At 43.5% G+C, this 17215-nt stretch overlaps 1 protein-coding gene across 1 annotated transcript in view; it reads left to right on the forward strand.

Moving 5' to 3' along the window:
- The window catches only part of ei24 (EI24 autophagy associated transmembrane protein), a 47472-nt gene extending 31817 nt beyond the window's left edge, over positions 1–15655 (forward strand). The window contains exons 9-11 of the mRNA XM_043676873.1: positions 1711–1822; positions 12164–12238; positions 14753–15655. Of these exons, the coding sequence (XP_043532808.1) occupies positions 1711–1822; positions 12164–12238; positions 14753–14915 (350 nt within the window). The 3' untranslated portion in view covers positions 14916–15655. The remainder of the gene's footprint in view (positions 1–1710; positions 1823–12163; positions 12239–14752) is intronic.
- The last annotated feature ends 1560 nt before the right edge of the window (positions 15656–17215 follow it).

Consider the following 17215-nt stretch of genomic DNA (forward strand, 5'->3'; position numbering starts at 1 on the left):
AACATTCAATAATTCCCCCCCAAGATGTGTTTGCCCACCCCCAGTCCAGTCCTGCGCCACTTGATGGGCTTACCCCATCCCGCAGTTGGTCTTCTCACTCCTTTTCTATAATCCCTGGCTTCCAAATAGCCAATTTTAAAAGGGATGGTGGATGAGTTGGATGGTCACTGTCAGGGTGAGCGGAGGAATGAGATGGAGGAGTGATCACTGTCAGAAGTGAGGGGTGGGTGTGAATCAATCTTGAGGTGAGGGGAAGAATGAGCAGGGTTGGTCTCTTTCTTCAAATAATGCTGTAAGATCTCTTCCATTCACTTGAGGGGATGGGGGGGTTGGGGGAGTGGCAGCACAGGCAGGGCCATGATCTGACCTGAAAGAGCCCAGCATTTCCTTGATGCTACACTGGAAGGTCCGCCTGATGATCTGGTTTTTGAGGCAAAACTGGAACTCCCAATGTTCTGACTCAGACAAGAATGCTTACCACTGAGCATGGTAAGCACCACTCTGCTGGGGTTTTTAATTTCTTGTTCACTGACTTATGCTGTTTGAATTTCATTAGAATGAGCCATTTCCTCATTGGGGTAATCCTAAAACTGACAGCTACTTGAGAAACTGTGGAAGTTATTGGGAACTTGTTTTTAAACTTTATATTGCAAATTTTCCTCTCCAGTTAAACCTGAGGAATACTAGGTGGAGCAATGGTAATGACGGTGGAGTAGTCATGTCCTCCCCTACCAGTTGCCAACTTTCCCCAAGCTGCTGAAGGCCCACTCAAAGGGACATTCCCACCCTTTTGCTTCAGCTCTCCTCTGTCTGTCTGTCTGTCTGTGGTAGGCTCAGAGTGACACTTGTACTGGGACCTCTGCAGACTGGAGGGTTTTTTAGGGTCCCTGAAGATCAAGTCAGGTAAGAGCCCTTTGAGGTTCCAGGTTGCTGTTTGAACTCAGGGCCTACTATTCTTCAGGGGAAAGTTGAAGGCCTCAGCGCCAGGTAATAAAAATAAAGATCAAAGAAAATTGCAGCACAGGAACAGGCCCTTCGGCCCTCCAAGTCTGTGCTCATCCAGATCCCCTATCTAAAGCTTGCGGTCTAACAAGAGCTGCAGCTGGACACACTTCCTGAACGTGAAGAACTCAGGAACATTGGCCGCATCCCTGAGCTCCCACATTGAGCAAAAGGAGAATAACGCGGGTCTGCGATCTCCTGTCATTTTTACTCTTAAGCTTAATTTAGTCCAACAATAATATGAAATAATAGATAAATGGAAAAAGAAATCACACCAATCACATGATAAAAAATAGAAAAACCTTATATTATCAACACACCAGAGTCTTTTTTTTTTTAATTAGGTAGAGGAAGAGAGCGGCTGGGAGACACTGCGCTAATCAGGAATATTGCTGCAGGTTTTAGCAATGCTCCTATTTCCACCTCTCAAATCCTGCATTAGGTGCAACCATTGAGTATGTTTGTAGCAGCCAGGTATCTATGTCAAGGATGTCTGGCCCATCTCAGGTGGAGTATAGCAATGGTAAGTTGCACAGGGAAGATGGTCTGTATCCCACAAGGGTCTGAGTAACCTGGTATTAAATGTAATGTGACAGTGCGTATGTTGGTGTGATATGTCATAAATACACTAATTGTACAGCATTCATCAGGTGACTCAATGCTGCTCCAGATTTGCAGTATTAATCTTGTTCTTTGTGCTGTCTACAGGAATCGAGATGCATCAGCGCTTGTCCAATATCGAGCGGAATTGGCCTTATTATTTTGGTTTTGGATTGCCATTGGCTATCCTCACTGCTCTGCCATCATCCTATGTCATCAGGTAGGTACTTTGCAGCAACAATCTTAAATTCCCTTATCAGCTGCTTTTAGCAGTACCTATGGACTCCTTGGCTTTGTTAATGGAAACAAACAGAATAAACGTGTTGAATTCATTGCTTAGTCACTAGCTGAAATTTTTGTTTCTAATCTGGGCACCATCCTTCAGGAAGGATATCAATGCCACAGATAGGATGCAGGGATGTACCAGAATGGTATCAGGGATGAGTAATGTGGTGAGGCTGAAGGTGATGAAAGATTTCCTTCAAGCAGACAAAGTTGAGAGATTTAATTAAATGCCTAAAATTACAAGGTGTTTTGATAGACTAAATCAGGCGGAACCATTTCTTAAAGGGAGGAAGGTATTAAGAGACAGATTGACAGTAATTCACAAAAGAAACAGAGGTGAAGTGAGAACATTTTTTGGACAATGATGTATTCTGATCTGCAATGCCCTGTCCAAAAGGTTGATGAAAGCTGAATCAGTACGTCCTAACAGGAAATTGGATTAAATGCAAGGGGAGCAAATTGTAAAGCTGTAAGGGTATGACCTGGAGGCTGGATCTAAGTGAATATTTTTTACTTTCAAAAGGACCAGCATGAGCATGATGGACAGAATAAAATTCCATGAAGCTCTAACAGTGTACCATCACAATCTCTCTGAAACTATTATCATCACCAACTCCTCAAACAACCGTTCTTAATTCCTCTTCCTTTGCAAACTGTTGCAGCATTTTCAACTTCACTTTTCTTTCCAAAGTCCTTGTCTCCCAAGTTTCTATCCTTCACCATAGCACCCGTTTGAATCTTTCCAGAGAGTTTCCACATTTACCACAGCACCATAATGGGCTTTTCTGTGTTTGGTGCATCATTACATTTCAACATCTGCAGCTTTTGACAATCCCTCCAAACACCATGCCTCCATTATCAAATCGAGTAGGACTGCTCTTAAAGATTCCACTCGTATTCAAGTACAGCAAGAGCATATCCAGCAACGACTGGCCCTCCCAGTTACCTCCAGCAACACCTATCCTCTGCCTTCTCCTCTTTTCATCTCCAATCAACCTTTCAACAGCACCATCTGTAAACCTGGGGTTATGTTCCATGTATATGCAGACACACAGCACAGCTTTATCCCTTCATGGACTCCACATCGTCAGACTCCAATCTTGGATGGGCGCAGTTGTCTACAAGTAAATGTCAATAAAACCAAAGTCCATTTCTTCGTTCCCTATGACAAGCTGCAGTTCATTCCCTGCACCCCCCTGACTGTTGACTTCTGATGAATTGCAGAGTCTTAATAATGGTGCTATCTCATGTCTTCATCTATCTCCTACTTCTGTAACATCACGTACTTGCATCCCTACCTCAGCCATCTTCTCACGTCTTTCTAACCTCGACACGTGACTATTCAGTGATCTCACGGCTATCTTCCTATCCTCCAATGTCTGTAAAGCTCTGTAAAACTCTGTAAAACTCTGCCACTTATGTAAAACTCTGCCACTTATATCCTGTAGTGGACCAATTGCCAATCACCCATCATCCTTATTTTCACTGAGCTACATCAGCTCCCAGTCCCTACTGACTAAAAAAAATTAAATTCTCACCTTGTTTTTAAATTATTTTATGATCATTACTGATTACCCAATCTAATCAGTGATGCAGTCTTGCTCATCTTCCTTGCCAGTTACCAGCTTAGAATCATTCAGGGTAGAAGAGTGTCCTCGGCCCATCAAGTCTGTGCTGCCAAAAATATACTTTCCACGCTAGTCCATATTGCCTTGAATGTTATGACACTTGTGCTCATGTAAGTACTTTCTAAAGGTTGTGAAGTTTCCTGCCTCAACTCTCCTCCCAGGCAGTGCATTCCAGAGTCCCCACTTTCCTCAAATCCCCCCCCCAAACATCCTGTCTTTCATATTAAATTATGCCCCCTTGATATTGAGCCTTTGACTAAGAGTACCAACTGTTTTCTATTTACCCCTCAGCTGAAGTGTTCCACCCCAGCCAAAATCCCTGTGACTCTACTCTGCAACCCCTCCAGTGCAATCACATCCTTCCTGAAGTATGACCAAAACTGCACACTCTGTTCTTATAGTTTATGGGATGACTGATGAAGGCAATAATGACTGCTGCAAAAAATCAAAAGTGCTCTTGTCTGTTAAACTTAGATCTGTCTTCATGTCACCAAGGAAGAAGAAAAAATAAGATTCACAAAAGGCACATAAGCAGCAATGAGGAAGGAGGGCTTCAGATACATCAATCATTGGAATACCTCATGGGAAGGTGGGACCTGTTCAAGAAGGACGGGTTGCACCTGAACTGGAGGGACACCAATATCCTGGGCAGGAGGTTTGATATAACTCTTGGGAGGGTTTAAACTAGTTTGGCAGGGGGTGTGGGAACCGGAGCTATGGTTCTGAAGATGGGCCAGCTAGTGAACAGCCAGAATTAGCTTGCAGAGTGGCTGTGAGGAGGGATAGACGGGTGTTAGGACAAAGTTGTAGTTAGTGTGATGGGTTGAAGTGTGTTATTTAATGCAAGAAGTATCAGGAATAAGGGTGATGAACTTGGAGCATGGATCAGTACTTGGAATTAGGATAGTGTGGCCATTATGGAGACTTGGAAATCACAGGGGAAAGAATGTACAGAACAACATTGGTTAACCGAACAAGATCTGAGATCCCGTAAAACATTACATCAAAGAGGTGTTACCGACACTGGTGCGACAATTGTATCTTTTGTTTTCAATTATTAAAAGTGAATTTGGATTCCTGAAATGCTGCCGAGAACAGTCCTGGATATCGACTGGAGCTCAGGCACATCTCCCTCCCTCCTTCCTCTCCCTCTCCCAACGAAGACAGACAGAATGATGATCTGGGCAAATTCAGAGCGCTGAATATTCTCAAATTATGAACACACCAGTCCATTACAAAGACTTCACATCTGAGTTTTTGAAAATAGTAGTCCTGAACTCATAAGAACGCTGAAACTTAACTGTTATTTTTCTTTATTATGGGGTCTACCCTACCATACAAACTCCCCTTCCCCAGATAATCTCCAAAACATTTCCTGTCCATGGCAGAGTGGGAACTTGTCAAAACGTTGCAGTAAGAAGTTTTGTGTGTGTGTGTGCTATATTGAGACTCCTCTTCTTACCCCACCTCTTCCTTCCCCCACCCAAAAAGGGCAGCAGCAGTCTTGCTGTTGGTGTCCAGTCCAGCTGATGTATTATTTCCATTACTTCATTTTGTTCCGGAGCCCCATTGGGGGGGAAGAGATAAGAGACATCTGGCCGCTTCACTCCATCCGCTGGCTGGAAACGTGGGGAGTTGAAAGTACGCGGCATTTGTGGGGGGTACTGTGCTGCTGCTGCCTGGTCTCCTGAACGGAGAGTGGACTCGGCAAGCCCTTGCTCTGTCAATCCCATTGAATTGAAGCAGCAGCAGGGAGAGGCTTCAGCAATACTGCAGGTCCCTTACACACGTGTGTGTGTGTGTGTGTGTGTGTGTCTCTGCTCAGAAACAAACCCTGAGACAGAGGGAGGGAACAAGGTAGGCAGAGTGAGGAAAAAGAGAACTTCAGAAAACACTGAGTCCCAGAGGAGAGACATTGGATTAGTTATCTGAAAAAAATGCTCCCCGCCCACCACATTCAGATAATCGAGGTTATTCTGTATTAGATGTTCCAGGGTTTAAAAAGGAAGGGGGGTGGTGGAGGTAAAAGAGGAGGGGGAGTGGCATTGCTAATCAGGGATAATATTGCAGGTGCAGAAAGGGAGGTTACCAAGGAGGGTTTGTCTACTGAGTCAGTATGGGTAGAAGTCAGAAACAGGAAAGGAGCAGTCACTTTATTGGGAGTTTTCTACAGACTCCCCCAGTGGCAACATGGAAGAGCAGATTAGGAGGAAGATTTTGGAAAGGTGCAGAAGTAACAGGGTTGTTGTCATGCGTGATTTTACTTTCCCTGATATTGATTAGAGTCTCCTGAGTTCAAATAGTTTGGATGGAGCAGTTTTTGTCATGTGTCCCGGAAGGATTCCTGACTCAATATGTAGATAGGCTGACTAGAGGGGAGGCCATATTGGATTTGGTGCTTGGCAACGAACCAGGCCAGGTGGGAGAGCATTTTGGTGATAGTGAACACAACTCCCTAACCTTTACTATAGTCATGGAGAGGGATAGGATTAGATGGTATGAGAAAGTATTTAATTGGGGGAGGGGGAATTATAATGCTATTATGCAGAAACTGGGGTGCCTAAATTGGGAACAGATGTTCTCTGGAAAATGCATGACAGAAATGTGGAGGTTGTTTAGGGAGCACTTACTGATAGTGCTGGATAGGTTTGTCGCACTGAGGGAAGGAAGGATAGTAGGGTGAAGGAAACTTGGCTGACAAGGGTTGTGGAACATCTAGTCAAGAGGAAGAAAGAAACTTATTTAAGGTTGAGGAGGCAAGGATCAGACAGGGCTGTAGAGGTAGCCAGGAAAGAACTGAAGACTGGACTTAAGAGAGCTAGAAGAAGGCATGAGAAAGCTTTAGAAGCTGGGATTATGGAAAGCTGCTAGGCATTCTGTACTTATGTGAGGAAAAAGAGGATGGCCAGAGTGAGGGTAGGACCAATCAGGGATAGTGAAGGGAACTTGTGTCTGGAGTCAGAAGAGGTAGGAGAGGCCCTTAAGAATATTTTGGTTCAGTATTCGTTACTGAGAGGGCCCTTGTTGTTTGTGAAGACAGCATGAAACATGCTGATGTGCTTGAGCAGGTTAATGTTAAGAAGGAGGATTTGCTGAAAACTTTGAAAAACAGAAGGATAGAGAAGTCCCCTGGGCCAGACGGGATATCACCTCGGTTACTACAGGAAGCAAGGTAAGAGATTGCAGCACCTTTGGTAATGATCTTTGCATCCTCACTGTCCACTGGAATAGTGCCAGATGATTGTAGGGTGGCAAATGTTACTCCCTTGTTCAAGAAAGGGAATAGCTGAAAATGTGTTGTTGGAACAGCGCAGCAGGTCAGGCAGCATCCAGGGAACAGGAGAACGACGTTTCGGGCATAAGCCCTTCTTCAGGAATGAGGAAAGTGTGTCCAGCAGACTAAGATAAAAGGTAGGGAGGAGGGACTTAGGGGAGGGGCGTTGGAATAGAAAGGGAATAGAATAGTTTTGGATGTAGGTTTGCTTGCTGAGCTTGAAGGTTCATTTCCAGATATTTTGTTACCCGACTAGGTAACGTCTTCAGTGGGCCTCAGGCGAAGCAATGCTGAAAATTCCTGCTTTCTGTTTATATGTTTGGGGTTCTTTGGGTTGGTGATGTTACTTCCTGCTCCTTTTCTCTGGTGGTAGATTGGCTCTAACTCGATGTGTTTGTTGATACAGTTTCAGTTGGAATTCTCATGCGTGTCTTTGTTTGGATAGGAATAGTCCTGGGAATTACAGACCAGTCGGTCTTACGTCTGTGGTGGGCAAATTACTGGAGACGATTCGGAGAGACAGGATTTATAATTACTTGGAAAACCATAGTTTGACGAGAGATAGTCAGCATGGCTTTGAGAGGGGCAGGTCATGCCTCACAAGCCTTATTGAATTCTTTGAGGATGTTACAAAACACTTTAAAGGTAGATCAGTGGAGGTGGTGTACATGGATTTTAGGAAGGAGTTTGATAAGGTTCCCCATGATATGCTCATTCAGAAAGTGAGGAGGCTTGGGATACAGGGAAATTTGGTTGTCTGGATACAGAATTGGATGGACCATAGAAGCAGAGGGTGGTAGTAGATCGATCGTATGCACCCTGGAGCTCGGTGACCAGTGGTGTTCCACAGGGATCTGTTCTGAGACCTTTGCTTTTTGTGAGCAAATGACTTGGATGAGGAAGTGGAAGGGTGGGTTAGTAAAGTTTGCTGATGACATGAAGGTTGGGAGAGTGATGGATAGTCTGGAGGGCTGTGATAGTTTGCAACGGGACATTGACAGTTAGCAGAACTGGGCTGGGAAATATTCAACCTGGAGAAGTGGGAAATGATACATTTTGGAAGGTCGAATTTGAATGCAGAATATAGGGTTAAAGGCAGGATTCTTGGCAGTGTGGAGGAACAGAGGGATCTTGGGGTCCATGTCCATAGATCCCTCAATGTTACCATCCAAGTTGATAGGATTGTTAAGAAAGCGTATAGTGTTGGCTTTCATTAGGAGGGGGATTGAGTTTAAGAGCTGCGAGGTTATGCTGCAGCTGTATAGAGCCATGGTTAGACCACACTTGCAATATTGTGTTCAGTTCTGGTCGACTCATTATAGGAAAGATGTGGAAGCTTCAGAGAGGGTGCAGAGGAGATTTACCAGGATGCTGCCTGCACTGGAGGGCATGTCTAATGAAGAAAATTTCTTCTCATTGGAGCAAGGAAAGGTGAGAGGTGACTTGATAGAAGTGTACAAGATGATAAGAAGCTTAGATAGAGTGGATAGTCAGAAACTTTTTCCCAGGGCAGAAATATCTATCACAAGGCATAATTTTCCGGTGATTGGAGGAAAGTTTAAGGGAGATGTCAGAGATGGATTCTTTATACACAGTGTGGTGGGTACCTAGCATGCACTGCCAGCGGTGGTAGTAGAGTCAGAGACATTAGGGACATTTAAGTGACTCTTGGATAGGCACATGGATGATAGTAAAATGAAGGATATGTAGGTTAGTTTGTTCTTAGAATGGGATAAAAGGTCTGCATCAGTGGCTGAAGGGCCTGTACTGTTCTATGATCTACATTAAGTCTATGTAAATCTTCCAGAGCAATCCAATTAGACCCTTTCCTTCTGCTCTATCCCCATCGGCTGCTTAGTTCAGTTCGCCCACCTGCTCAATTTACTTTTGAAATCTTTCATCATCTCGGCATCTACCACCCTCATTGGCAGCAAGAATCAGAGGCAATACTATCCAGTGGATTATAAAGCTCTTACTCTCCTTTTCCCCGAAGAATCTTTTGGGAAAGAGCCCTCATCCTTGTGCCATGAGCAAATCAGAAGTGCTTTTATGTCTTTACATAATGTAAATCTTTCACAATCATATACACCTCTGCCAGATCTCCCCACAAACTCCTGTCCCCAAACCCCATTTTTCCTACGAAACCGACCAGCTTCTCCAACTTAACCTTCCAACCAGTTTGACCCATCGTTGGAAATATTCACGTTAGCCTCCTCTGCACCTTCTCTCGGACCCCGAGTGGGTTGCAAGCTGACACTTGCAAGTTGTGGCCACAGTGGAGCTCTGACTGTTGTAACAAGTACGGCCTGCACTTACAGTAAGGCCCGAGATCACACTCTCACTGTCCTCCTCTCCTCACCCTGGTAGTTCTTACTCAAAAGTTTGATCATTTTCAAGTGTTGAAATGAAGTCATAGTGAGATAACGTTTGGGAAACACTGCTTCGTGGACCCGAATCATAGTCATAGAGATGTACAGTACAGAAACAGACCCTTCAGTTCAACTCGGCCATGCCGACAGATATCCCAACCCAATCTAGTCCCACCTGCCAGCACCTGGCCCATATCCCTCCAAACCTTTCCTATTCATATACCCATCCAAATGCCTTTTAAATGTTGCAGTTGTACTAACCTCCACCACTTCCTCTGGTAGCTCATTCCATACACGTACCACCCTCTGTGTGAAAAAGTTGCCCCTTAGGTCTCTCTTATATCTATCCCCTCTCACCCTAAACTTGTGCTCTCTAGTTCTGGACTCCCCCAACTCAGGGAACCTCCAGTCTTCCGGCACCTCACCCATGACTATTGATGATACAAATATCTCAGCAAGAGGCCCAGCAGTCACTTCTCTAGCTTCCCACAGAGTTCTAAGGTACACCTGATCAGGTCCTGGGAATTTATCCACTTTTTATCCCCTACCATAACTCCTCTATTATTCTTACAGTTAGCTGAGATCTCCTTACAAGTTTGTTTCTCAATTTCCCTCTGACTATTAGGGAGTCTATAATACAATGTTGAAACTTTATTGCTGGAACAGCACAGCAGGTCAGGCAGCATCCAGGGAACAGGAGATTCGACGTTTCGGGCACAGGCCCTTCTTCAGGAATGATTCCTGAAGAAGGGCCTGTGCCCGAAACGTCGAATCTCCTGTTCCCTGGATGCTGCCTGACCTGCTGTGCTGTTCCAGCAATAAAGTTTCAACTTTGATCTCCAGCATCTGCAGACCTCACTTTCTCCTCCAGTCTATAATACAATCCCAATAAGGTGATCGTTCCTTTCTTATTTCTCAATTCCACCCAAATAACTTCCCTGGATGTATTTTCAGGAATATCCTCCCTCGGTACAGCTGTAATGCTATCCCTTATCAAAAATGCCACTCCCTCTCCTCTGCCTCTCTTTCTATCCTTCCTGTAGCATTTGTATCCTGGAACATTAAGCTGCCAGTCCTGCCCATCCCTGAGCCATGTTTCTGTAATTGCTATGATATCCCAGTCCCATGTACCTGCCCTAACTGTTTGACTTGTCTTTGTTCTCAGATCAGTCTCAGATTGATCTCTTTCTTCACTATCTCCCTGGGTCCCACCTTAATAGTTTAAATCCTCTTCTAGCAAATCTCCCTGCCAGTATAATAGTCCCCTTCCAATTCAGGTGTAATCTGTCCTTGTTGTACAGGTCACTTCTACCCCTAAAGAGATTCCAATGATCCAAAAAAATGTGAATCCTTTGCCCATACACCAGCTCCTCAGCCGTGCAATCATCTGCTGTATCCTCCTATTCCTGCCCTCACTAGCTCATATCACCAGGAGTAATCCAGATATTACTACCCTTTAGAACCTCGTTTTTAAATTACTGCCTAACTCTGTAATCTCCCTTCAGAGTCTCAACCTTTTCCCTTCCTATGTCTTTGGTTCCAATGTGCACAATGACCTCCTGCTGGCCCCCCTCCCCTTTAAGAACATTCTGCACCCTCTCTGAGGCATCCTTAATCCTTGCAGTAGGGAAGCAACACACCATTCTGCTTTTTCGCTACTGGCCACAGAAACGTCTGTCTGTACCTCGGTCTAGAGAGTCACCTAACACAATTGATCTCTTGGAACCGGACGAACCCCTCGTTGCATTAGAGCCAGTCTCAATACCAGAAACTGGACTGTTTGTTGTACGTTCCCCTGTGAATCCATCACCCCTTACATTTTCAAAAATAGCATACTTGCTTGAAATGGGGATAGCCACAGAAGACAGAAGACTCCTGCACTAGCTGCCTACCTCTCTTACCCTTCCTATAACTGCCATCCCTCACATACTGTTGTGTTGCAAATTCCTCATTGCCTCTTACTGTCTCTCCAACCGATCCATTCAATCTGATAGGATTTGCAACCAACAGCATTTATTGCAGATATAATCCACAGTAACCCTTAAACTCTCTTTAAACTCCCACATCTGACAAGAAGCGCATATCATTCGACTAAAGGCCATTTTTTGCTCCTTCACAATCTGCAGACCCAGAAAATAACACCGTCTTATTCCTCTACAAAACACTGCCCCAGATTAAATTAATAGCTATGGCTTATATCTTATGTTTAATCAAGAGACATATCTCAAAAAACATATAATCAAGAAAGAACCCACACACTTAAAAGAATTCACTTATCTGTTTCTGTGTTGTGAACTTCACCCAAATAGTTCCTCGAAGATTAGTTGTGAATTTCACTTTGTTAATTTTCCCAGATGCATTCCAATGTCAAGTGATACATGAATTCAAACAGCAAAGGCAGTAACTGTGCAGGTTCATTGTGGTGTCAGTTTCTTTCTCTTTCTCTCTCTCCTGCACTGACCTCACCACATGCTTCCTTTGTCTGTTCTTCTCTCTTATAAAACTGCTGTTGTTTTGGCTTTTTTTTCCCAAAGTTCCAAAACAATGCAACAGCATATGAAACAGTAATTGCTGCTCCTGGTGTTCGAGGAAATCGTCTCCAACACCTAAAATATCTCAAAAAGGTAGCAGCTGGTACAGCCAGAAATTTTCCTGTCCTCCATCTTGGATTACCCAGAATCCTCAGCTTGGCATAAAATGTGCTGTTGCCCAGGAAAGGATGCTAGACAGATCATTTTGTAACAGAAAATGTGGGTCAAGGATATGGTGCTTGAAAAGCACAGCAGGTCAGGCAGCATTTGAGGAGCAGGAGAATCGACATTTTGGGCATAAGCCCTTCACCAGGATGGGCATTCCTGTTGAAGGGCTTATGAACGAAACATCAATTCTCCTGCTGCTCAGATGCTGCCTGACTGGCTGTGTTTTTCCACTCGACTCTGATCGCCAGCATCTGCAGTCCTCACTTTCTCCTCGTAACAAAAAATGTCTCTCTTTGTGTTTTGCAGTGGCTGTTTGTTCTCCATTCTCTTTCCTCTATTTATAATAAGTGCAAACGAAGCAAAGACCCCACTGAGATCATTGTAAGTACATTTCAATTCCTATTTTCATCGTAATGCAACAGAAGGAACACTAAGATAGTAAGGAGACAGTGGAGTAGTCATCTCGAGAGCCAGATTAATACCTGGGGTATGGATTCAAATTCTACGACAGCAGATAGTGGAATTTAAATTCAGTTGATTAATAAAATCTGCCTGGGTTTCTGCTAGATGCTCCAGTTTCCTCTCACAGTCCAAACATGTGCAGTTTAGGTGGATTAGCTAAGCTAAATTGTCCGTAATGTCCAGGGATGTGCAGGCTGAGGGAAATGCGAGATTACAGGAATAGGGTTGGGGAATAGGATGCTCTTCAGAGAGCCGGTGCAGATTCAGTGGGCCAAATGGCCTCATTCTGAGCTTTCAGCTCACAAGCTTGACAACATAACACTAATTGGCAACACAGTCCAGGGAGAACTGAAGTTTTTGATGTTGCATTGAGGGTGGAGGATAGAGCTTTCTCCTGACATTTCCCAAAGATGGGTGATATTGCTCTTCAGAATTAATTCTATGGTTCTAAACTCAAATCTGGAATTGAAAGTCATTATTGGTATAGTGAAAGAATGACATGAAACCATCTTGAAATTATAATTATAGAAATCCAATTGATTCACTAAAATCCTTTAGGGAAGAAAATCTACCATCCTTACCTGATCAGGGGAACATTTGATTCCAGACCCCCACAAATATGGTTCATCTTTATTGTCCTTAAAAATTACTCTTCACTTTACTCAGACTCAAATTGGTACCACTTCATGGAACTTTTGGAGTTTGAATACACATTTATGTTTTCATAGAATCCCTACAGTGCAGAAGCAGGCCATTTGGTCCATTAAGTCTGCACCGACCCTCTGAAGAGCATCCCACCCAAATCCACTCCCTACCCTATCCCTGTAACCTTGCATTTCCCATGGCTAATCCACCTAGCTTGCACATCCCTGTACACTATGGGCAATTTGTCATGGTCAATCTACCTGACCTGCACATCTTTGGACTGTGGGAAGAAACCAGAGCACCTGGTGGAAACCCACACAGGTAGAGGGAGAATGTGGAAACTCCACGCAGACAGTTGCCCAAGGTGGGAATTGAACCTGGGTCCCTGGCGCTGTGAGGCAGCAGTGCTAATCACTGAGCCACTGTGTTTGCCCCAGATGGGGATAAGGGGATAGGGCATTGAGATAGATCATCGGCCATAATCTCGAATGGTGGAGCAGCTGAATGGCCTACTCTTGCTCCTACATTTCTGCAGATTGCAGAAGTTCAAGAAGGCAGCTCACTGCCCACCCTCTTGAGACCAATGAGGAATAGGCAGCAAGTGTTGGCCTTGCTAGCAATGCCCACTTCACATGAATTTTTTTTTTATTGTTTGGAAAATGGGAAGAGTGTTGGTACCATCTCTCAGGTTTGACAACATAGCATCAATTGTCAGCACAATGCAGGGAGAACTGAGGTTTTTGATGCTGCATTGAAAATGAAAGACTTCGCTTTCTCCATGACATATCCCAGAGTTGGTGGTGATGTCCTTCAGAATTGATGTTTCAACCTTTTTCCCAACTATAAAAGCATAAAACTCGGGGAGAGATGGGATGACAAGCAACTTCAATTAGATTTATTCAGTTCTGGAGCACAGTATAGAACCCCAGCACCGGCTGATGTGTATGGACCCTCCACGAAGGACGTTTGAACAGTTCCAACCATTTCCCAAAGTGAGAGACTGCAAGCCATTCATTGTTGCTTCATGGTGGATGGCAACTTGTTGCCAGGACACAACCAGTTCTCCTGATTATCCCCCTGAAGTAGGTACACACAGGTAACCCAGCAAAGTTACTTGCCCAATTTCCCCAGTGCCAACAGCTGAAGCCTCCCACAACACCAGCCAGAATTGCAGCCACAGGCTAGCATCCATCAGCTGCAGGACTGCACATCAAAACTCTCAGCAAACTTCCTTCCTGTCTACTATGTTGATTGTCCATCATATTTCTATCCTGCAGGCAAAGGACAAACGATCCCCTAGACGTGTGGGGAGAATTGGAATTTTTTTTATTTAAAAGTGGTGAATTTATGAATATATTTGAAGAACTGGCTAGCCTCACAAATTACAATCAAACAGGAATTACTATAAAGCATACAGTATCAAAAATCAAGGGTTTTCTGTTGCACAGTCACATTTATTTGTCTAAATTTCATGTAACATCTTACACCAGATTGAATGCAGTGTGAAATCTCAAAATGGAGGAATGCTCATGTCCCAAATATTATTAATACAGCAAAATGGTGAAGATATAACTTTTTTAAAAAGGTGAAGATGAGCTTTCTTAGTCAGGAATTCTGCGCATCACCCTTGATTGAAAGCAGGAATTAATACCAGACAATCACGACTTAAAATTTCAAGGCAAGGGGAATAGGACTTGAGAAATGTTTCCGTCATAATAGGAACTGGAGTGATGCTATTTGAAATTAAAACAGACACAACTTTGATTGTTATTTCAATTTCTCTTCCAGTCATTTCCAGCTCCACCTCTTCTCCTTTGTGATCATGCTCAGCAATAAACTCTTTCACAAGACGGTTCATATCCAATCTGCCATGACAACAACAGGGTCGTCTGAGCATCTGCCATCTCCTCATTCATCCCCTGCCAAACAACGATCTACGACGCAGCAGTAAACTTCAGTTGAGGGTATAATGCCTCTTGCCCCCTCCCTTTGCATAGGGTTCTCACAAATGATCCACAGCTCAAGAAGGCAGGACTGTTCTACTGGAGACTTTGTTAATGAGCAGCCACACTTCACGTGTTTCTGAACATGGATTCCAGACCTGCCTTTCACCTGTCCAACACCCCACCTCTCTGAATTCTTGTGCAATTCACCTACGTGTTAGCAAACTGGGAAGTAGAAGACTTGAATTTTCATCTGATTTTCAAGTGGTACACTTTTATGTATAAAGCGTTTTATAGAATGCATGTGAGTGAGAGAGAACTTGTTGCAAATGTTAGCTGACTTGTGCCTGAATGTTACATTTGTATACATTTGTGCCAAGTGTGTGACTTACAGAACATAATGTGTTTCTCTGTTGTTTTGAGGGGCCAGGGTGAGAGGAAAGGTGTGCAAGGTTGTGAACATGTAACCATGCTTGTGTCAGTATTAGTCTCACTCCAGATAACCATCAGGGATTTCATAATGAAAATGGTAACTTTCTAGTTCTGGTTCAATATTAAAACTAATAATTATGGTTAAGTGTATTTGTGATCCCATTGAGTTAATGAAGAAACCTAATTTTTTTTTTAATTCAGTGATTCTTTTTGAAGAGGGATGGAGTACTGCAGTGTGGAATTTACAAAATGTTATTCCTTAAAGACTGACATTAGAACTTACTTCTCATATAAAAATGTGCTCTGATTTAGACTATCCCAAGCCCAATGTGTTTTTTTCATATGTTAGGAATCACTGAGCCTGCATTGACAGTGTTCATACCACAGTCAGTTCTGATGTAATGTGTTGGTTCCATCCTCGTGCAATCTCACGTTATAAGGAAATTGTGCCATAGCTGCACCATCTAAAATAATGGGGTCTGAATCGCGTTATAGCCAAGACAGGTAAGGAAAGGTCGCAATCTACAAATAATGGTCTAAATTCTTCAATCACATTATAGTCAATTTGCTTTGAAAAAACACTCGTTATAGCAGAACTGACGATACTTACATTTCAGATATGTGGCTAAATGGTTGGCTAATACTCCATGAACAAAAGTTGAGTTGTGTGAATACTGTAAAAGCAAATTATAGGTCAGCACAATGACTGACAAATGAAAGGTCAAACCCAACCATCTTCTGATCTATCATCCATTTGGTAAAATCACATTTTGGTCCTGTCCAAATTTTATGTTTAAGTTCTTTACTCCTTGCCATTTCTTGCTGCTCAACCCTCTCCTTTTCCATCCCAGCCAATCTGGCCAAACCCCTTTAAGGTAGTCTCACTTTGCCTTAATTTTACTGTTGACCGTGTTTTGTCTTTGGCCAGATCGAAGGTTATATTAAACTCTTTGATACATGTCCAGATTACTTCTGTAATAGCCGTACAGAATGTATTAGCTTTCAAGTCTTCTCAACGTGTGACCAGTTCCAACTGTTCGGCGTGTAGTGTTCCCTTATGGCTGAGAGATGGAATTCTGACAGGTGAAGAAAGAGAACTGACTGTTGCTTCCTTCTGTGCAGAATGTCATTGGTGGGGGATTACATATGGCTTCCAAAATTGGAAGAATGCATGTTTATGATGGAAAAAAGTATGACTAAAAAAATACCACTCAATCGTGAAAGTTTCTGGGTCAGTGTCAGTCATGTTGACCAGTAGTCAGGAACAGTTAGTATCTCTACCATGACATACAATGGAGCAGACTGTTCTCCTTTTATCTGTAAGATCTGAAGTTGGGTTGGTCGGCTTGGACGAGTTGGACATAGGGTCTGTTTCCATGCTATTTGACTCTTATGATTTTATGTATGGGTGGACCAGGTGGGGTGAGGGGGTGTTGTTGCACTATTCTGTTCGCACTGACAACTGCTTAAACTTCACTGTATACAGAGGTCACAAGATATTCCAAAGGCATTCGTCCATCCTGAAGGAGCCAGCTTTGTCTCATTTTAAGACCTTTCCAGAGTTTTCATCCCCAGTGCTCTACCCATAATTTGATGCTGTGACTTCGCCTTGTGAAGCAGAAATTCCTGGCATGAGTCACACATTTGCCTCTGAACCTCCTGTCACAATTTTTAACTTGAGATTGTGTTCTAGATCATCATTACTCAGGATCACAATTCACATCTGTTCCTTACCAGGCTGAGAAGCCCACACTGCTCGTGTTTCTTTCACTTATCTCCATCCTCCACTGAGCCTTGCAGCTTCTGTCTGGTGAGATGCCTCTAGGGCTGCAATGTTTGCCATGTTTCTTGTAACAAAGACTTGTCAAAACAACTT

The sequence above is a fragment of the Chiloscyllium plagiosum genome, chromosome 35, assembly GCF_004010195.1.
Source record: "Chiloscyllium plagiosum isolate BGI_BamShark_2017 chromosome 35, ASM401019v2, whole genome shotgun sequence".
NCBI lineage: Eukaryota > Metazoa > Chordata > Chondrichthyes > Orectolobiformes > Hemiscylliidae > Chiloscyllium > Chiloscyllium plagiosum.